Source organism: Chrysemys picta, chromosome 2 (genome assembly GCF_011386835.1).
Source record: "Chrysemys picta bellii isolate R12L10 chromosome 2, ASM1138683v2, whole genome shotgun sequence".
Classification (NCBI taxonomy): Eukaryota; Metazoa; Chordata; order Testudines; family Emydidae; genus Chrysemys; species Chrysemys picta.
The window spans coordinates 39,393,169-39,415,124 of NC_088792.1; the positions used below are offsets into that span (position 1 = coordinate 39,393,169).

The 21,956-nt window shown below is 38.8% G+C and overlaps 1 protein-coding gene across 21 annotated transcripts in view; it reads left to right on the forward strand.

The window, feature by feature from the left end:
• The window catches only part of NEBL (nebulette), a 389,302-nt gene that overhangs the window by 275,487 nt on the left and 91,859 nt on the right, over positions 1-21,956 (forward strand). For 16 of the 21 annotated variants that reach the window (XR_010598237.1, XR_010598238.1, XR_010598239.1 and 13 more), the window contains 2 exons: positions 12,501-12,605; positions 16,249-16,359. The exons of 2 other annotated variants lie outside the window; for them this stretch is intronic. Coding sequence is in view for 11 of the 19 variants with exons in the window: in XM_065582984.1 (XP_065439056.1) it covers positions 12,501-12,605; positions 16,249-16,359 (216 nt within the window). In the remaining 8 variants the exon portion in view is untranslated. Of the gene's footprint in view, positions 1-1,942; positions 1,964-12,500; positions 12,606-16,248; positions 16,360-19,929; positions 19,961-21,956 lie in introns of those variants that run through there. 3 more of the 21 variants (XM_065582991.1, XM_065582992.1, XM_065582986.1) reach the window with 2 other exon arrangements.

The window sequence follows — 21,956 nt, forward strand, 5'->3', positions numbered from 1 at the left end:
CAATTAACAAATTCCAAATGAGTTGTTAATAGGAATATAATGTATGTCTGCATTTGGCATGAACACCTTGGATCAGATCTGTAGAGGGCATAAATTGGAGTAACTCTGTTGGCTTCACTGAAGTAACATCAGCTTTGTCAGCTGAGGATTTGGCCCCCTGAGTGAATTATGGAAGTGAAGGTTTGAGCTTGAGTTTGTATTTATTGCGGTGCCGCTCCTGGAAACTTGAATCTCAGGAGGAACTTTGAAACTGCGCACTAATTGGGGTTCTGTTTTTGATTAGACACAGAGTGACTACTCTCCTTCATGGACTAAGTATACATGGTGACTAACAGCAAGACAGCCCATTATATGAGCGATGGTGATTTGCCTATAAAATAATCTTTCCAGCCAACTCTAGGTCTGGATGTTTTGGCAATTGATTGATTAGTAAAACTGCAAAGTGGGGGCTGGTTCACCTTGTATTGTAACATGATGTATAAACTTATTGTAGTATTATTATCCTAGGTGAATACGTATGTTGACCTTGTGAGATTAATACATGCAGAAACTAGACTATAGAGGATGCAGAAAATTCATTACTGGAGGACATTTATCAGGAAGGAATAGATGGCTGCTAGAAAAATGGTACATCTGGAATGTTTAGGAGCTATCATGCTGGGAAGAGAATGCGGCTTGACAGGGTCAAATCTTCTCTTGTGCCTGAACGCTGTGTGCGAATACTTAAATCTTTGTGGGCTGAATATTGGATACAGCCTTAAGAGAGGCCAGTAAGGTGATTACCCAGTAACATCAAATTATCTTAAGCGGTAGTACAGGCTATTAATATTTTTATCAAAGGTACTGATAGTTATCCATGTGTTTTTGTTTGGAAATGTACAGTATATGACACAATACAAGCCTGTCAAGTCAGGTAAAAGCCACAATGATGCATTAGGCTGACCTGAAATCCATGTATTGTTTCCATGCTACTTATTTCTAGATATGATTGCTGTCATAAAGGCAAAAAATACCCTGAACAGTGCTGAGAAACTATTTGTTTTAATTAGAAAGGAATTATTATTGAAAAGTGTATCATTGGTGGTCATGGTGGCTGCTGATAAATATTGTGGAGGTGTTTTTCTTTGATTTTTCTGTGAAGGTTTGGGGACTAAGATGAATAAATGAATTAAAATAAGGTTTCAAACCCTATAATGGTTCAAAGATGTGGCTTTTGCTGAAAGTGTGTGTTAGATTTTCACTGAGATATGAGAATCTTTCAAAGGATAATGATTCCTGTATGATGATGATATAAGAAGTGCAATGGTCCAGAACCAATATAATTTCAAAAGGAATTCTCCCTATTAATATACGAAAATGGAACCCACATTTTGGGCCTGATCCAGTGCTTGCTGAAATCATTGGATGTGTTTTTATTGGCTTTAATGGGTATTGGATCAGGTTCAGAGTGAACTTTTTTTAATCCCCCCCAAACCTTCACCATAATTGAATTTTCACTATCACTAGAAAAGTCCTACAGTACCCCTGGAGAAAAATTCCCCTACCACCACCACTACTTCATTCTCGGAATGGTGCCAGAACCTCTTGACCCTTTTTAGTTACAGGGGACACACACAGCTATGAAGGGTTTCTAGGGGGATTGTCTTCACTCGCTTCTGGCAGCATCTGCACAAAGTTTGGGAACAGAGCTCAGTGAATATTCTTGTTTGCTTTTGGATCCAACCATGTTCATAGGTCTTTACATTTGCTTTTTTATAAACATTTGTGCGAAGTACTTTTTGTTTGCATGACTGTTTAGAGAGGAGCTATTATTCATGCAAATATGGAAATGGATTAGTGTATTCACTTAGTAATGAACAAAGTTGTACCTGAAAACCTGTGTGTGTGTGTGCGTGTGTGTGTGTGTATTTCAGACCCAAATTTGCTCATTACCACGTAGAAAGGAAAGGGACTGGAAATGAAGGTAATATGTATAAGTCAAACATAAGTGGGTTTTAATGCCTTTGTGTGGCTTGCAGTTTTACCCTAAGGTGACCTTGTGATGGCAGCACATGACCTTGTGACCACAAGCCTGGGTTATTCCCTTTCCTTTCTTGCAAGGCTGTCAACACAGATACTCTGTCAGAGTGCAATGGCATGATTGTTCATGGCTTGAGATATTGTGATCATATTATGCTCACCCTGCATTTTTTACCATCAGACTTTAAATTGGCACTGTTATTTTTAAAATCCTATTTGGCATGTAAGCCTTGGGTCTTGTATGAGAGGATATCCGTTCTCACGTGTCACTGTTTAACGATCCCACCATTGTAGTCAGCCGATGTTCACTTTGTTTGTGATGATCCCTACGTTGCCCCCCTCTCAAATCCATCCAATTTATTAAATAACAGTTTTCAAGATGCCTTTAATTCTGACATATGTTGGACTTTCTTTCCAACCCCTTTCTTTTCCACATTTAAATTGGACCCCTTAATTTGTTTTTATTGTTTGTATTTTAAAAGGGGACACAGGGTGCTTTTATGGGGAAAGTAAGAAGCTGAATACAAATAAAGTTATTAAGCAAATTATCATAGTCCTTTCTGTGGAAGGGAAATAGCTTGCCTCTTGAATCTTCATACTGCATTTCATATGTGCATGTTACTAATGTTTCTTTATCACCTGCAGCAAATGCCATTTAAACATAATGCTACTTACCATCTAATTTGCCACATACTGTAGTCCAAATTGTAGTTCTTTCTGATTCAGCATCTCCTTGCCATCGGCTGGACGTGGTGAAGATTAGATCCTGCCAGGACTTTAATTACAGTTTTTCTCAATTAATAGTGTTTGATGGTTAATAAAAATTAATAGAAAATGAATTTGTTGCAGTTCTGGTTTCTTTTCTTTTAACTACAAGAGAATTCTAGGTACTACACTGTGATTCTCAGAATTGTCAGTAGACTGGAGATAAAAAATTATTTATTGTTGGTTAAAAGGAGAAGAGTAATTATGACCCAGTTAACTATTGTTTCAAGCTGTTTTTCTCAGAATTGGATAGAAAATGTGGCTGTATGATAAACTGTGTCTTAATCAAATCCTCATTGAAAATCTCATTTGTCTAATGTTTGAGTTTGACTTTTCATCTTAAGATTTATATCCAAATTGTTCAGGATATAATTTGTTGCTGTTAAAAGCTAATACTAATCAATTGATACCAGTGAGTTCTGAACCAGTTTCTGCCCTCAGTTACACATGTGCAAGTCTACTGACCATATCCATATAACTTCAGTAGCGCTGCATTGGTATAACTGACTGAATTGGATCTGGCAGAATTTGGTCCTTTGACTCTTCTTTTGCAATTGTAGCCCACACCTACTCAGTGTAGCTTTCTATTCCCCTCTAGTGGGATCTGGGTCACATAAATGTTCAAGAGGCTGCTAGAGCCTTTCAGCTAACAGATGGGACTTTTAGCTCAGCTGCTCAGACATAAGCTTTTTGATTCAGAAGTCCTGGGTTTGATTGCTTCTGCTGCTGATCCACCCATGAGCATTGTGTAACAAATAGTGGCCACTACCAGGTTTTACGCTAAATGGATCTCTGCAGCTTGGGATAAGCTTTCATGCCCAGGGACAGTACGTAGCTCATCCTTGCTAAGTTTGGTAGTCTGTATTTCTCTAGTGACTAAGCCACACATAAAGATTAATGAGCCTAATCTGGTCTTGCCTAAGGAATCCAGGTCTTTTATCTTAGGCAGTACAGGTTTATGCTTTTATATCCAGAGGTACTGAATGTAATCCCTGCTGCCAATGACCCACCGAGAGGCATCACATTATAATGGAATTTCAAGCATTGGTTTCTACGTTTAGGGACAGATTTTCAAGGTTGGATGCAGACACCCACTTGCATCTAACTGAAGGCACAAATACCAGATGTGTATGTGTACAAATGGCTATATAGGCTCGTAAGTGGCTATATATATATATATGTGCAAATACTCTGTATATTTGTGCACGGTTTTAGGTACAAAGAGATGTATGTGCAGAACTGTTGTGCCTAAATGTGAAAACTTGGCATTTAAACTTTGTATTTTTTAAATGGAAGCAATTTGAAATACAATATGATGTCATTAAGGGACAATCCAGTTCTCGTTGAAATCAATTTAGAGACTCACATTAACCCCAGTGGAAATTGGCTCAAGCCCTAAATTGTGATATTTAAGGTCATGCTCTCCCATAAGAGGCTGATTTATCCAAAAAGGGGCCTTAAAATTCAGTATATCTTTGTCAACATCTGAACAAAAATAATTCACTCTGAATTTGGAAAGAAAAATGTATACCTGTACATTTATCTAAGTGATGGCTGCATATGCAGCTTAATCTTAAAAAGTTTAAGTATATTATCACATTTCAAACAAATTCACAGGAACAATAACTTTCACTTTATTGAGGGATTAGAGTTGTAGTAGGATGGTTTCCTGTTCTGAACACAGTGAAACTTTTATTTTACACAATATATCACACATACATCCTTAGCGTATACTAGTAGGCTGTTTTAAGATTCTTGAAGTGTGAAAGTTACATTTGTTTGTGTGTACACACATGTAGTGGAGATGCAAAAACTGATACTTTTTAATGTTTTCTTTCAATATGGTACCTAGAGCAAAACTCAAATTCAGTAGCAAGTAATACATTTTCTGCTATTAACTTCAATAACAATTGATATAAAGTAGCAGAATAGAAAACTACTGTGAATATTACTGTTGAAATCTTTGTTCCCCGTTTGTTGTAAAACAGAATTGTGGTGTTTTTAATATCTTGTGAAATAAGAGTCAAAGAGACACAAGGCCGAATGCAGAACTGGTGTAAAGAAAAGTATTTCCACAGAAGTTAGTGGAATTATGACCAATTATATTAAGGTGGGATTGTCCCAATGAGTTTATAATTATTAGTCAAAATTACGTAAGTATAAAGGACACAAGGTATATTTTTGGCCTGAGATTTTCAGAGGAGCCTAAAAAAGTTAGACATCCAACGAGATTTGGGAGCCTAAGTTCCAAAGGAAGGATTTTTTCATAATCAGATCTTGTAAGGTCTAAGAGATCCAGTTATCCTTGCATAATATTTTGTAATGAATAGGAGGTCACTTGCAGGCAAAAATTCACACTTGGCCAAATTAATATTTTACTCATCCATATTTTAAACTCCAAATTTGAATAAGAATATAAGCTTCTATGCTCATTTCTTCCAGTCATTGCTTGCATTCACCACATACCCACACCATTTATGCTTCAGAAACTTCTTGCCTATTTCATACAGTGAATATATATTTCAAGTGCAAAAATGTCACTACAGTATTCCGTATGTCCTTTTTCATCTTCCAATTGCCTGATGCCAATTGATGCAAAAATGTCTGTAGCAGAACAGAACATCTAGAATCAAAATCTAATGTGAAGATTCTGTCTTATGTCCTGTCATAATTACCCACTGAAATCTTGCGCTCACAATCAGCACATTCTGATTGGGGCATCTAGGAGCTGCCAAAATAAAACTAGACAATGAGAAATAACTGGTGCTGATATTGCTGCTTTTCAGTTATTTAGGGGGGCATGAGGTCCAGAGTGCAATGATTTGGGGAGGGGTCACTGATTTGGTTGTTTTTCTAAGCAAAAAAGATTGAGACATTTTAAGAACCTTATGTTTTTGTTTTTTTTATATAATTAAACTATATATATTGACCTTCTCAATCTTGCATATTGCATATACATACTTTCTAATAGGCACATTTAAAAACACAAACAAAAGTCAGTGACCAAATCAGCATAAAAAACCTCTCAGTTTCATTTAGTGTTCCATGACTTTGTGTATAGACTCATAGAACTGGAAGGGACCTCGAGAGGTCATCTAGTCCAGACCCCTGCACTCAAGGCAGGACTAAGTATTATCTAGGCCAGGGGTTGGCAACGTTTGGCATGCGGCTCGCCAGGGTAAGCACCCTGGCGGGCCGGGCCAGTTTTATTTACCTGCTGACGCAGCAGGTTCGGCCGATCGCGGCTCCCACTGGCCGCGGTTCGCTGTCCCGGGCCAATGGGGGCGGTGAGAAGCCACGGCCAGCACATCACTCGCCCGCGCCGCTTCCCGCTGCCCCCATTGGCCCGGGACGGCGAACCGCAGCCAGTGGGGGCCGCGATCGGCCGGACCTGCTGCGTCAGCTGGTAAATAAAACTGGCCCGACCCGCCAGGGTGCTTACCCTGGTGAGCCGCATGCCAAACGTTGCTGACCCCTGATCTATGCCATCCCTGACCTTAAAAATCCCCAATGATAGAGATTCCACAACCTCACTAGTCAATTTATTCCAGTGCTTAACCACTCTGACAGTTAGGAAGTTTTTCCTAATGTCCAACCTAAACTGCCCTTGCTGCAATTTAAGCCCATTGCTTCTTCTCCTATCCTCAGAGGTTAAGAACAATAATTTTTCTCCCTCCTCCTTGTAACAACCTTTTATGTACTTAAACTGTTATCATGTCCCCTCTCAGTCTTCTCTTCTTCAGACTAAACAAACCCAATTTTTTCAATCTTCCCATATAGGTCATGTTTTCTACACCTTTAATCATTTTTGTTGCTCTTCTCTGGACTTTCTCCAATTTGTCCACATCTTTCCTGAAATGTGGAGCCCAGAACTGGCCACAATACTCCAGTTGAGGCCTAATCAGCACAGAGTAGAGCGGAAGAATTACTTCTTATGTCTTGCTTACAATACTCCTGCTAATACATCCCAGAATTATGTTTGCTTTTTTTGCAACAGCGTTACACTGTTGACTCATATTTAGCTTGTGACCCACTATGACTCCCAGATCCTTTTCTCCAGTACTCCTTCCTAGGCAGTAATTTTCCATTTTGTATGTGTGCAACTGACTGTTCCTTCCTAAATGGAGTACTTTGCATTTGTCCTTATTGAATTTCATCCTGTTTACTTCAGACAATTTCTCCAGTTTGTCCAGATCATTTTGAATTTTAATCCTATCCTCCAAAGCACTTGCAACCTCTCCCAACTTGGTATCATCCACAAACTTTACAAGTGTTCTCTCTATGCCATCATTGATCTAAATCATTGATGAAGATATTGAACAGAACCGGACCCAGAACCGATTCCTGCGGGACCCCACTCATTATGCCCTTCCAGCATGACTGTGAATCACTGATAATAATTCTCTGGGAACAATTTTCCAACTTTATAGTAGCTCCATCTAGGTTGTATTTTCCTAGTTTGTTTATGAGAGGGTCATGTGAGACAGTAACAAAAGCCCTACTAAAGTCAAGATATATCACATCTACTGCTTCCCCCCTATCCGCACGGCTTGTTACCCTCTCAAAGATTTGTTCTTAACAAATCCATGCTGACTGTTACTTAACACCTAGAAGATAATGAGGTGATTGCAAATTGATTTCTTAATTATTTGCTCCATTATCGTTCTGGGTACAGAAGTTAAGCTGACTGGTCTGTAATTCCCTGGGTTGTCCTTATTTCCCTTTTTATAGAGGCATATGATAGGGTGCACAGAACTACATGGCCCATTGGATTGATGGAGCCATGAGCAAAGGGAATTTGACACACACTGTAATTTTACATCTGGTGTTTCATCAAGGAGTAAATATGATTGGTACTGAGATACAGAGCCCTTCACTGGTTTGAATATGGTCCAGCTGAGAATTGACCAAAGATATTTACCATCTCACAGTTATATGGTTGCCTGTCAGAAATGAATTTGTTGTTGTCCAGCCCACTTCTTGGTGGACAGTACCTACATCATCCAAAACAACATTGCAACTGACACCTTTTTTGGCTGTCTTCCGAAAGGTCAGGAATTGATTCTGCCTGCAGACTAAACTACACTCATAGAAATGACTCTTCCAGCTCATCTCTGAGGAACATTGTCTTAGAATGTGCAATATCCATCAAAGATTGAATGAGAGAGGAAATCAGCTGGATATTTCTGCAGCCCAGCATCTCCCACAATTATGTTACATATGGGCTGCTTCCTGCCAGTCTGCAGTTTCTGGAAGCAGTTCAAAGCTGTAGCACAGCGAAAGTTGGACATGCCTCTTTTTCCTGCTTGCTGCCAGATCTTCTGCCTCTGTAGCAGCAGCCATGCGGCAATGGGTTTGCTCCCATCCTTTTCTTTGCCTCTATTTTCTAACCATTTTCGGGCAGTATCAAGCTTCTTTTTTTGTTCTAAGCCTCCATCCTGGTTCAGGGTTTGTACAGAATCCTGGCCATAGAGACGTGGTGCTTTCGCTGCAGTGCCTCCTTGCTGAGTTGCTCTGTCCCCTTATAGGCATGGCAGAGCAGCTGTGCAAGCACTGGACAAAGTCCAAAAGGTGCTTCCTATGTGAGGGAGCATTCCCAAGCTTGCCAGAGAGTGAATTATGCCCAGCGTGCTCCCAACCAGCTGACCGTAGCACTCTTAGAACCTGGACCTCTGAGTCGGGACAGGCATGATGGGGTCCCCACCCTTCCAAGTAGCTGTGACTCCACCACAGAAAAACCAAAGCAGGAGACACAGAGCAGAATAGGGAGAGACTCTAAGGAGAAGGAGGACTTAATTCAAACAACTTAGGGGGTAAATCCTGGGTCAACACAGGACCTCAAAGATAAGATCCCTTTGGGGATACTGGTCCCTATCCTCCCTTAAATGAGTCTTGAGGGAATGTGAAGACAAGCAGGACTCATAGCCACTACCTCTGACTGAGTGTGAGTTAGGGAACTGTGTTAATGAGATCCCATCCCCCAGGGATCTCAGTGATTCGGGACTTCCTCCAAGAGGGTGTGAATAAAAACTGTTGAATTTGACCCCAGACAGACCTTCAGCCCAGCTCCATAGCATACTAGATATCAGCCATTAATAGTGTTTTGTTTGCAGGATCCTCTTGCTGTCTGGCAGAGTAGTCCAAGTATCCAGGTTCGTCAAGCAGTCTGACAGGCCAGACCAGAGGTCAGACTAATTTTCCCTAAATGGAACCTACCATTGGTGTTCACTGCCTTAACAGCTCACCCTTTCAAACCTCTGACTTCAACATTGGCATTCTATCTCTCCATCAAGGCCTGTTTTCTGCCTGCCATTATGCTTGTTAGACGAGTGTCGGATCTGTCAGCCTTACTGTGCATTCCATAATGACAAAGAGATACTGAGAACTCTGCAATCATTTCTTTTAAAAGGGAACTCTTCTTCCTATGCCGTTTAGGAGATTATTCTTCCCTCATTCTGTCCCAGGCCACAACATCTGACTGACAAGCACACTGCAGACATCAGAAGAGTACTGAAGATTTAGAATAAGCATAGATCTGTTTACACTAAGTGATAGAATCTGCTAGAAGGTCAGGTGCACTGTTTGTCTCCTTCCATTCAAAGTGTCAAGGACTCAGAACTTCCAAGTTAACCACTGCTAGATGGATCAGACAATGCATTGTGCAGGCCTACAAGGCATCAGGCATCTCTGTTCCAGAAGGAAGCAAGGCATACTCCAGAAGATCTATAGCAGCTTCTTGGGTCAAATAAGCATATGATTTCACCACTGAAATAGGCAGATTAGCCACATGGGCATCAGTTAACACCTTTATCAGATTGCTATAAAGTAGAATTTCTGTCTTCTGTCTTCGGCAGGAAGGTGCTGCAGGAGGCGACCCAGTAATAGTATTGCCTTTTGAACAAACTTCATGGGCGGGGGGATTTCTTTTCTCTCTCATTCTATTTTACTTTCTCCTTATCCCTCCCTACTTCTGTTTCATTGCTTAAACCTACCCAGATGTAACAGAATGGTGGGTGATGCTGGGCTGTGTCACAGTGTCTAGAGTGGCTCATGACTGTGAGTGCCTACCTCAGGGACGACTGTCAAAAACAGGGCAGACACCCCAAACTGGTGGTATGTTCTATAATGAGCTTTTACCAAGCCAGTAACAAATGTGAACTCCTGGATCGCTGTGACAGTCTTACCATGTAGTCACAGACAGTCCCCTTAGACTCTCCAGTCTATCTTGCCACCCAGACAAACTGGATTTAGTGATAAATGGTCACTTGTCTTATACCAAAAATCACATCACATTTAGGTTGCTTCTAGTTCCAAGAGACCAGTCATTTACACCAGATCAATTGGTAGCCTAGATCTTATACCGGAGACAGCGACTGTAGCCAATCCGGCAATAAACTATCTAAAGGTTTATTTGCTAGGAAAAAGAAATAAGAGCAGTTTACAGGTTAAAGTAAGCAAATATATACACACATGTGAGTTACCATCTAATTCCTAAGAGTGACAGAGTTGTAGTGATCTGTCAAGTCAAAGTGCCTGTTAGGGAAAACCCAGAAGGCAGCCCCTGGGGATCTCTGGCTTCAGTTTAGAGTCTCTGGCCCTGTCAGAGTTCAAACAGCCAAAAAGATGGAAAATTTTCCGGTGACTTTGTTTGATTTCCTTCATTCAGCTTCCAAGCCCACAGGATGAACTTCCTTGCACACAGCATATTCCGAGTGCGATAGGGCCATTAACCAATCCTTTTTATTGCAGTATTTCTTGATGGCCCATCTGACTTGGATAGTCCTTCTGGATGAGCATAAGATGATGCCCATGCCTGGGTTCACAAGTTCAGAGCAAACATTTTCAAAGTTATAAAGCAAAACTTACATATTTTCTTAGCACGGAATACTGACAGTACAAGTGAGATTAATGCATACAGCAATTTACAAACATTTTATACAGTCTAAATACTAAATACATTCTTAAAAGACTGTTTCTCAAATAGTCAAAAGACTACTTATTTTGAGCAAAACTAACACACAAGTGAACTGGTCTGGGCTCCAGATATGAGTTTTAGTTTTAGGAAATGCAGTTTTGGCAAGAGCTGGCATCTGGCCTGCCAGCATCACAGGCTACATCATGGAATATTTCTTACCTGAAAATGTCCTTTCTGCTAGCAGCATCTCCCTCAGTTTTACCCTCCCTAATGGCTCATTAGCCAAGGGGTCAGCTTTTTAGTTGGACAGTTACTGTGCAGGCAGTTCGCTGCTGTACATAGTTAATGAGTTAGCATTGGATGATGATAGTATCTGTAGACGAGTTTTAGAATGACTCACCTGGTGACAAGCGGGAGGAGGCATGGCCAGCACATGCTGTGCAGCAGTTTTGAACTGCGTCTGGAAATTGCAGAGTGAAGGGGAGCAGACATAAGATGCTACTAACAGAAATTATGGGGTAAGAAAATGTTCATTTTCTATTGCTCAGGCTGTGTTGCTTCTGTCAGTAAGTCTTCAGTGCATAAATCCAAGGTGCTACAGTGCAGAATGTGAAAATGAGGTTAGAGAAATGAGAACAGATGAATAGAAGATCTTAAGTCTAAATAATTCACTTTACATTGAACCATATTGATATCAATATTGAAAGAAACTTCAAGCAGTTAAGGTTGCTTAAGGGGAATACACTTCCTTAAAACAAGGAAAGTTCAGTTAAGCTATCCTTCTTTAAATGTACCTTAATCCTTACACGTTCTATTCACCATCTTCACTAACATATTCTGTCCCTCTGTAAATAAGTCCCATTCATCTCCAGCATATTCAGTAACACCATACACATTCCTCGCAATCACACCGTAACACAAAACATTAACTCAGACCACAGCAACAATAACATAAATATTTGTTAGTCATCTGTATCCTGATAAAGCCTATGATGTGGTTGTTTCTCGCGGGAAAGTATGAGTTGAGACTTTATTTTTGTTGGGTTTCTAAAATAACTACTTTAGGGAAAGAGGACCATTGCTTTGTTTTGTCACCTTCCACCGTACTTTGGTAGCAAAAATGATCTCCTGTGTGTGTGGAAAAGACTTTAGGAATGAGCTTATGAATTTTTTTTCTGCCTTCAAGAACAGTCTGACAACTGCACTACACAGCTGTCTAGAAGACCTTGACTTCAAATGCTAGAGACTTTGGGGATAACATTTTGAAACCTGCCCCTCAGAATTTATTCATGGATCTTGGATACTTAAAAACTGTAATTGCATGTGCTGTGGGAAAATGAAGCTTTTGTATTTGCAAGGTTTATGTATAGAAATTTAGAGCCTGTTTTTAATATTTTTGATGTGAAATCAGGGGGATAAAACTTTATCTTCAATACCCCCTTTCTTTAAAGATACTACAGGAATTGCAAGTAGTGGGTGACAATATACTGTAGGTATTACAAACAACCCTGTCTTTTTCATGTCATATCAAAGGTTTTGTGATTTTTTTTTTTACATCATCTAGGTGCTCAAGTTGGAGTTTCTGTTATAACTTGATCTTCTTGCTGTTGTAGGTCTCCTCTATCTGATGTTACCTGAGTGCTTTTTCTCTGTGGCTTACTTTGTTACATGATGTGGTGTTTACAAGCCACTTGGCACAGTATTTTAGTGTTCTGTCTGAATTAGTAGAATAAATCTAAAAGGTAACCTTTGTCTGTTTCTGTTTTTAGGGTCAATTTAAATTATTTTTTTCTCTTTGTAGATCCACTATAAAGAAGAGTATGAAAAATCTAAAGGCAAGTTCACATTTGTATCTGACACCCCTCAGTTAAAACATGTGAAGAATATGAGTGCTTTTATTTCTGAGGTAAGATATAAAAGATTGCAAAATATTCTTCAGTACTTGGTTTCCAAGAAAAAAGCCCACTAAGCTGAATATTGCGATTCTTGAGGGGGCGGATTGGGGAGTCTATTTATATCAAATAGCAAGAGAATCCAAAAGTTTTAGTGGGTTATAGCAGTGTCACTGTATGCAGTTTAAGTGTGTAATGCTAATTTAGAATTGTATAATACCTTTCTTCTAGGACCCCACATCATTTGACAAACATTAAATGTAAATAGTTCTGTGAGCTGATGGACCTGCTCATTAGCCTGGGACAAACAATCAGCCACGCTTGGTTCTGTTTATGGCCTTACCCGAGGGCTCTGTTTATCCTCCAACTCAAAACAAAAAGAAATATAGAACAGTTAGAAAAGCAATAGTCCTGTTCTTGATGGGAATTGTGGGACTCTCTGGCCTCCAGTAACTAAAGGGTCTGGACCTCCTGGACTTGCCTTCTTGAAGCCTTCTGCTGCAGCCACAGAAGACTGTGCACTAAGCTGTCTCCTGGTCTCAGGCTCCCTCATGGAGTTGGGCTCTTCAGTGATATTCTCCTGTGGGAATCAGACCCAGTCATTAGCTGCTGTCCTCCTGGGTCAGCTGATTCCCTGTTCCCTGCACCTGCTGGGCTTCCCTCCAGAACGGCGCCAGTTGCTCCCTGCCCAGCCCTTGAAGTGAAAGACCGCCCTGTTACACTCCCTTTCACGGATGGATGGACTAAGAGAAGTCTTTATTTGTATTACAGTAATGACTAAGGCTCCATTGTGCTAGGTGCTATCCAGATACATAGAAATAGATAGTCCCTGCCTTGAGGAGCTTACAGTCTGAATAACAAACAAAGAATAAGAAAGGGATGATAGGAAATATTATCTTACAAGTGGAGAACTAAGGCACAGATCAGGTAAGTGGCTTGCTCAAGGTCACCCAGGAAGTTTGTGCTGAGCTGGGAATTGAACCCAAATTCTAGTCCATTGTCTTAACCACAAGGCCATCTTTCCTCCCTAGTGGCTTTGCATAAGACCATATAGTCACTTACCTGGTAATAAACACCAAGTATAAGGACTCCAATTCCTATTTTCCATACTTACTAGACCAAATAAATGAACATCAACTGTTAACTGCATACTATAACTATTATGGGCCAAGTTTAAACTCACCGTGGAAAAGTTTTCTATCTTAACTCAAACTCCAGTAAATAGTTTTATAATTACATACTATACATATAGAACAAAATTTATTTGGAATGTGGAGTACCTGTGCAAGGTCCCTCCATGCTACTTGGGGTGGGGAGAAGGACCATGGATGAAGTTGCCATGTAGTGCCCCCTTACATGCCATAGAAAGCACCTCTTTTAATCTGCAGAGGGTAGCACAAATGGCCAGCCAGTCACTGGTGTGCAGGAGCTATGGCTGTTCCAGTCCTTAGGCTGACATGAGAGAGTGGGAGCCTCTCACTGTTCCTGGGCTGGGGAGTTGATTTCACCTCTTCTGTACTCCCCACTTTTTAAATTTCTTTTCAACTTCCACCCCCTTGTTTTTTCCCCAGTCTCTCTTCTCGTCCCCGCCCAAGCCATTCAGTTTTTCAGAAAGAAACTCTTTAAACATACCACAGAACCTGTTTTAAAGGGTTTATTCTTTCTGGAGTTCATCAGCTGAAGTAATGTCTTAATTCTGACAGTATTCTATTTCTTTACATTTCGGGGAGAGCGTGTTACTTGTGTCAGGGAGTGGCATATTTTTCACTCTGGCAAGTAGGTTCAGTTCTTTGGCCAGTGAGTGTTAGGTACATTTTTCAGTCTATGTGAGTCTGTAGATGTATGCATGCATACACACATATATGCAAGGTGCTATTGAGCCAAAAATATAGATTTCAGAATTGATTAGACCACCACTTACTGACAACTACTTATGTCCTGGCACTAGGAAGAAATGTTCCTGAAGGCATGTTGTTGCATGAATGTATATTTGTCTGTTTTGGGGGTAGAGAGTGAAAACTCGGAAGGGAGCCTTACAAAAAGGAGTTAGCATATTACTGAGAATCAAAAGATCTGGGTTCCATTTCTGGTTCTGCCACCCACTCTCTGTGTGACTGTGACAAAGTCCCTTAACCTCTGGGTGCTTCGGTTTCCTCATGTTTTGTATATAATGAACTATGTCCAGTTACTCATATCTGATCTGAGATTTTTATATAATTCACATACATTCCATATATTTTCTCTGAAACTTCAGTGCCGATTAGTTGTAAGTCAAGATCAAATATAAAAGCATATGTTTGCTGCTTTACTGACATTTATCTTCACGTGTCAGGAATAGGTAGGATAACTCACAAGTGGAATAAACATAATGGAGTTATTCTGAATTTTCTCACTGACAAACATAAATGTCATAAGTGAGATAAGACATCAAATAGCCTATAGAAGCCAAATATATGTGAAGCTGTTATGTGCTATTTTGTCTAGTATCAAACAGCTACTGGCTGTTGCTGATTGTTAATACAAGAACACTTAAAGATTTAATATATAACAAGTAAAAAAAAATTGCTTTTTGTTTCAGAAGGTTTTTAGAGTGCTGTTTAGGTAACTTGTTTTGTTGCAGTTGTTGAATACGATAATGATAGCTGACTAAGATTGTAAATTGCTGACCTCTAGTGTTCTGTAGACTCTGTTGGAGAATGTAGGCATTTTTAATATTGTATTTTGGCATCTTTTTTCAACTCACAAAAAAATCTGGGAAAAACAAATTCTCTAGCAGAATTTTAAAAAACAATTAATCATGGGAATAACCAGAGTAATAAATAATTAGACATGGTCCAGTTGGTGCATGTCAATTAAATATGATAATGCATTTAAGATGGCATATTCCTGATATCAGTGATTACTTTTAAAGATAGTATCTGACATTGTTTTATGAATTTAAAATTCATGCTCCTGACATACTTGGCTTCAGAGACAAAACCAGAAGCAAGCCAACAATTCTGTACTATGCTTCTAGCTCGCATCACAAGACTCTGCTGTGAGAAAAATTGCCATTGGGTGTTCTGTGCTTTCATAAGGATGCTTAGAAAATGTTAGTTTTGAATTGTAGTGAAAACACAGGAGAAATAACAAGAAATTTTAAAACAATATGTGATATAGAAATCTTAAGTAGCAAAGAATAAACAAATTGTTGTCTTCATATTCTTGTATTCGCCAGTGAAAGTTAATTATTGCCTCTTATTGAGTGTCTCAGTGGAGAAACAAACAATGAAACACTGAACACAATGTGCAAAACTCCAGAAAACTAAAAATATGTAGATAATTTTGCTTTTTGGATCAACAAGTGAATAGTAAGTGACAGGGTGTTTTTTTTTCTTTTTTTTTGCTGACCTTGCTTGCCTCATTCAAGGCTTCCTTCAGTTTAACTATCAAGTACATTACATTGATTCATGGATTATATCCACTAATCTGAAATGTAAAGTGATTTGAAAATAAATGTGTATTCTTAAATTACTCTATAAGACTTATTTAGGTCTTTTCCAGTAAAATGTTCTTTTGCACCATTTTATTTCAGGGTAAAACAAAGTGATTTGTTTAGTTACTATGTGATTCTTTTTGAAGTAATTTCTGCATTTTTTTTGTCTTTTTTCTTTCTAGGCAAAGTACAAAGGATCTGCTAAAAAAGACCTCTCCAATTCTCTGTATAAGCAGATGCCAGCCACAATTGACAGTGTGTTCGCAAGAGAAGTTACACAGCTTCAGAGCAAGGTAAAGTTTAAAAAACAATTATTTTTAGATTTTACAGATTAATTATGCAACAGAACACTACTAACCCCAGTAACTTTAAACAGATATTTTATTACATATATGATTCACAGGGTCCATTTCTCAGCTAGTGTATATTGGCATAGCTCCATTGACTTTAATGGAGGTACTGCATTTTACACCAGCTGAAGATCTGGCTCATTATGTTTAGTAACTAGCATTTGAAAAAACAATAAGTCATTCATCAATGCATACATACATTATGCAGCAGCATCTTATGAAATAATTAATGTAAAAGAATACAGATCAAAATTATGTTGCAGTCTGCATGATCCAAGTGTCATATTGGCATTGTAAGATTTTTACTCCTTGCTGATAAATTCACAGCCTAAAAATATGGTGGTCTGATTTTCAGAGGTGCTGAGAACCCACAGCTCCTACTGATTTCAGTTGAAATTGCGAATGTTCAGCACTTTTGAAAATTAGGCTATACATTTTCAATGCTGTTCATCAGATTCCTACCAGTTTGAGATAGAAGGCCTGACTTCATTATCTAGTCCATATTTTTTTTGCCAAAGCTCAATGGTTCCCTGCAGTATATTTTTAGTGCTCTCTCCTGTCCAGTTGTGTCATTGAGGGTAGAAAGCACTTAAGAACCCACACATTTTTCTTGTTGGAACTCCACAAGTCTAAGTAGCAAAAAGTTGGTTTTGAACTCATGCATTACATCAGGGGTTCTCAAACTGGGGGGGTCGCGAGATTATTACATAGAGGGTCATGAGCTGTCAGCCTCCACTCCAAAACCCATTTTGCCTCCAGCATTTATAATGGTGTTAAATATATTAAAAAGTGTTTTTAATTTATAAGGGGACCTCGCACTCAGAGGCTTGCTATGTGAAAGAGGTCACCAGTAAAAAAGTTTGCTAACCACTGCAGTAAAGGGATATGTTGAACTAATATTGTCTACCAACCAGGTATTTGCACATTTTAGGTATTTCTTCCCCCCTCCCCCTTCTATCTTAAACACGTTTTTGAGACTCTTTAGAGACCTACCAGACCAGCAAAAGCAAAAAGCATAACATGATGCAGCCTTCAACTACCTGAAGGCGGGTTCCAAAGGGGATGGAGCTCGGCTATTCTCAGTGGTGGCAGATGACAGAACAAGGAGCAATGGTCTCAAGTTGCAGTGGGGGAGATCTAGGTTGGATATTAGGAAACATAATTTCACTAGGAGGGTGGTGAAGCACTGGAATGAGTTACCTAGGGAGGTGGTGGAATCTCCTTCCTTAGAGATTTTTAAGGCCCGGCTTGACAAAGCCCTGGCTGGGATGATTTAGTTGGTGTTGGTCCTGCTTTGAGCAGGGGGTTGAACTAGATGATCTCCTGAGGTCTCTTCCAACCCTAATATTCTATGAGTCTATGATTCTATGAAGCAAAAGCACACTGCCTATTCCATATTACATACAGTAAGTCAATCATTAAACATACTGATGTTCTATGGAAGTACTTTAAAGACTGTAACCATTCCTTTTGCAAATGAAAGAAAATGTTCATAGTAAAAGGAAACACTGAAATCTGAAATTAGATGAAGGAAATAGGGTTTGCTTTGTAAACTTAATTATCAAGTCAGTATTGAAAACTCCACAATGGTGGCAATATATCAGTCAATGTCTGTAATAAGCAAATGTATTAATGTGAATTATATTTTACCTCTAGTAGGTTGAAACTGAATACTTAGTGCATTCAGTTAATTCAGAACAGTAACTAAAATTTCATCAACATGACATGTCATTATAACATTGATTATAAAACCAAGTAGTGTTGTTGTAGTCATGTTGGTCCCAGGATATTAGAGACACAAGGTGGGTGAGATAGTATCTTTTATTGGTCCGACTTCTGTTGGTGAGAAAGACAAGCCTTTGAGCTTACACAGTAGATATTACCTCACTCACCTTGTCTCTCTGATTATAGTAGCAGTTGAAATACTTTATCACTATTACAATCTATAATTTAACAAAATTGTATAATGCTTTTTAAACACTTGGTTTGATTTATAAAGCATCAGTTAACCAGTTTGCCATGGGACTCGCTCCTGGATCCATTCCAAATGAGAATATTGTACAGTAATTATGTTTTCATATTTCATGTATGAAATCATGTTCTCTTACACACCAGTGATGTTAAGGAAAAGATCTGAGACTAAATATAAAAACATTTGAGTCAGGAAAAAAAATCACAAAAAAATGAATAGGGCGGCTCGTTTCAGATAACATTTATTGAAGATTTTGCCCAGCCATCCAATATTCCTAAATAAATAAATATGCAATACAGTAGGTGCCATGCTATATCACCAGTGCTTTCTTTGAAGTTTATAATATCCCCTTTTGAGTGAAAACACATTATAAATCATAACAGACCATAAAACTGAAGACTGCTGATATATTTTTCCAACCCATCAACCCATCCTATAGAAAAAAAACTGAGACAGTGGTAAAATGACTTACAAAAAGTTTCAACTCAGAGTTTTCAAGACATTATCCCAAAAGGGGAAGAGAAGGTGGGTGGTTACTTTTCTACAGAGCTGAATTTAAAATTGCTTTGAAGGAACTCCTGAGGGATTCTTTCCTGGAAAATCTTCTTTACAGTATCCAAATCTAATCTATATTGTGTCTATCACTGTGATATCTAGGAAGCAAATGCAAAGATTTTAAGCTTCAGTTCAGTGATGGTAGGATATTTGCTGCTCCTCCATCAGTGGGGTTATAGTTTAGTAGGTTGTCATTTTCTTCAAGGAACAATCTAAGATGGGGAATGGGAGGGAGGGTTCACTGGCTGTTGTGCTACCATTTGTCTTGTGGAAGGACTATTACAAACAATGTGGAAAAGCCGTGCTCCCTTTCTGAAGGAGATGATTGTTGGACCATGACAGGGGGTTGATTATAAATTTTACACAATTTAAATGCTGACAGTGATAATTAGGCACATTCGTCCAGCGTTTTGAGTGGGCCAGAGACTACTTGGGGAAGTTGCATGGAAAATTCCTTGGTTTCGGACAGGACAGTGGCACCTAGAGAGGCCACTCCGCACCTACAATCACCTTCCCCTGAACTCTGTGCAAGAAAGCCTGGCTCAACTGAAGTCCAGATTTCACCCTGTAGAGTTGCAGCCACATAATATTCATATGGAGGGGGTTCTACCATACTCAAGAGAGGGCATGATTATATGTTCTGCTATGCTTCCTGTGCTTGCTGTTCAGTTTTGGTTGTATTTATACTTTTGCTTCCCTGTGTGATGTACAGTGGAGGCACAAATGTGACCAGCTTTGTTAGCTTTTATAACAACCCTTTTTACTCTTTGTTTTTCAGTGTCTGGAGAATGGAAATCCATTCTTGCAAAATTTTAGAATTTTTGAAAACTTTTCCTTCCTGAATTGGAACAAAAAGTAAAAAATGTGAAATTTTCATGGGCAGGGATTTCCAAAACATTTTCATTTGGGGGGAGATGAAACAGAATGTTTTGGCTTGTTGGCTGTCCATCTAGAAGGTTCTTATTAATTTTACTTTCTCCCTGCAGGCAGAAAGTGGAATTGAGATGAGCCTTCCAGGTGAGCAACCAGGGAGCCATCATTTTTACTTTCCCATTGGAAAAATAGACATTTTCTAGCAAAATGGAGTTTTCCCACAGAAAATTTTGATTTTACAAAAATGGCATTTTCCACTGGAAAATTCCCAACAAACTCTAGTTTTGTGCCTTGTCTTTTTCAACTCTGAAAAACAATTCTGAGCCCCCCCCCCATTTTTTTAAGAAGGTATCACACACAAAGATCAAGCATTTCAAATGGCTAGAGGAAGGAAATGATATAAGGAACATCATAAAAGATTGTACACATTCCATCACTTTGTTTCTACCATGAGAAAAAATTGCTCTGGTTATTCCGTATCTGGGAAAAAAGGACCCAAAGCAAATTGAAGATTAGAGCATGTCATCAGACAGTTTAATTTTCTTCTTTTGAGCAGTTGTTACAGCAGCTGAAGCAGTTAATATATATGTATGTTTAACAATATTTTCTGCTTGTTTTTGATGATGATGATGATGAATCAAGTGAATCTGAAGTTCCATGTTCGACTTCTAGGAGAGTCATAGATCATTGACTTAATTTATTTCTAATAACAGAGTCCTCCTGTTACTTTAAAATGTACTGTAAATGGTTTCTTTAGCTTTACTGCACCATTGTAATGTAATTTATTGAGACCAAAACTGGCATCCAAGTTTGTAAAAGTTACCCTTCAATTTTATGATTGGTACCCATATTACACAATGTTAAACTGTTACATATAATTCTTAATGCTTTTGTTATGGTGAAGTATGTTGTGTCCATAATTTTCTCTCTGCTTCAAAAGCAGCAAATATTAATAGCCCAGCTGGCTATTAGTTATAATTCTGTATTCAAAAGCATATCTGGTAACATAGTTATTTCATGTACCTATTACATGCCATTTTCTCTACTACTGCATGCACATTTTATATATATTCCTAGATCAAAAACAGAAAACCCAACAACACCAACAAAACAAAAACAATAATACTAGATTAAATTGGAGTTAAGGTTGAGGGTTCATATCAGGGTTAATGATAAATGTAAAGGTAAACATTATTTTAAAATGTTGTAATTATGCAAAAACAAGCATTAGTATCTCAGGAAATTCGGAGTTAAGGTTAAACTTGAAGAAAACTAAATATATTAAGTATGGAAATGCATAGTCAAGGTACCAAAACAATCTTGACTCTGTCCTATATTGACACCATGGTGGGGGAGGAGAGAGAGTTAAGACTTATTTTATCCATACAAATCAGTTTAATCTCTGGCACAAACACTAAAATGCATTCATCATAATGTATTGTTATTGCATGGGGCAGAGTTAAGGCTATTTGAAGGACCTGTAATCTTTAATCTTTCTGTGGATAGTTCTCTGAAGACGTCCACGCAGTGTGCAGCGGCAGTCAAAAAAGCAAACAGGATGTTAAGAATCATTAAAAAAGGGATAGAGAATAAGACGGAGAATATCTTATTGCCCTTATATAAATCCATGATACGCCCACATCTTGAATACTGCATACAGATGTGGTCTTCTCATCTCAAAAAAGATATACTGGCATTAGAAAAGGTTCAGAGAAGGGCAACTAAAATGATTAGGGTTTTGGAACGGGTCCCATATGAGGAGAGAGTAAAGAGGTTAGGACTTTTCAGGTTGGAAAAGAGGAGACTAAGGGGGGATATGATAGAGGTATATAAAATCATGACTGGTGTGGAGAAAGTGAATAAGGAAGTTATTTACTTGTTCCCATGATATAAGAACGAGGGGCCACCAAATGAAATTAATAGTTAGCAGGTTTAAAACAAATAAAAGGAAGTTCTTCACATAGCGCACAGTCAACCTGTGGAACTCCTTGCCTGAGGAGGTTGTGAAGGCTAGGACTATAACAGAGTTTAAAATAGAACTAGATAAATTCATGGAGGTTAAGTCCATTAATGGCTATTAGCCAGGATGGGTAAAAGAATGGTGTCCCTAGCCTCTGTTTGTCAGAGGGTAGAGATGGAT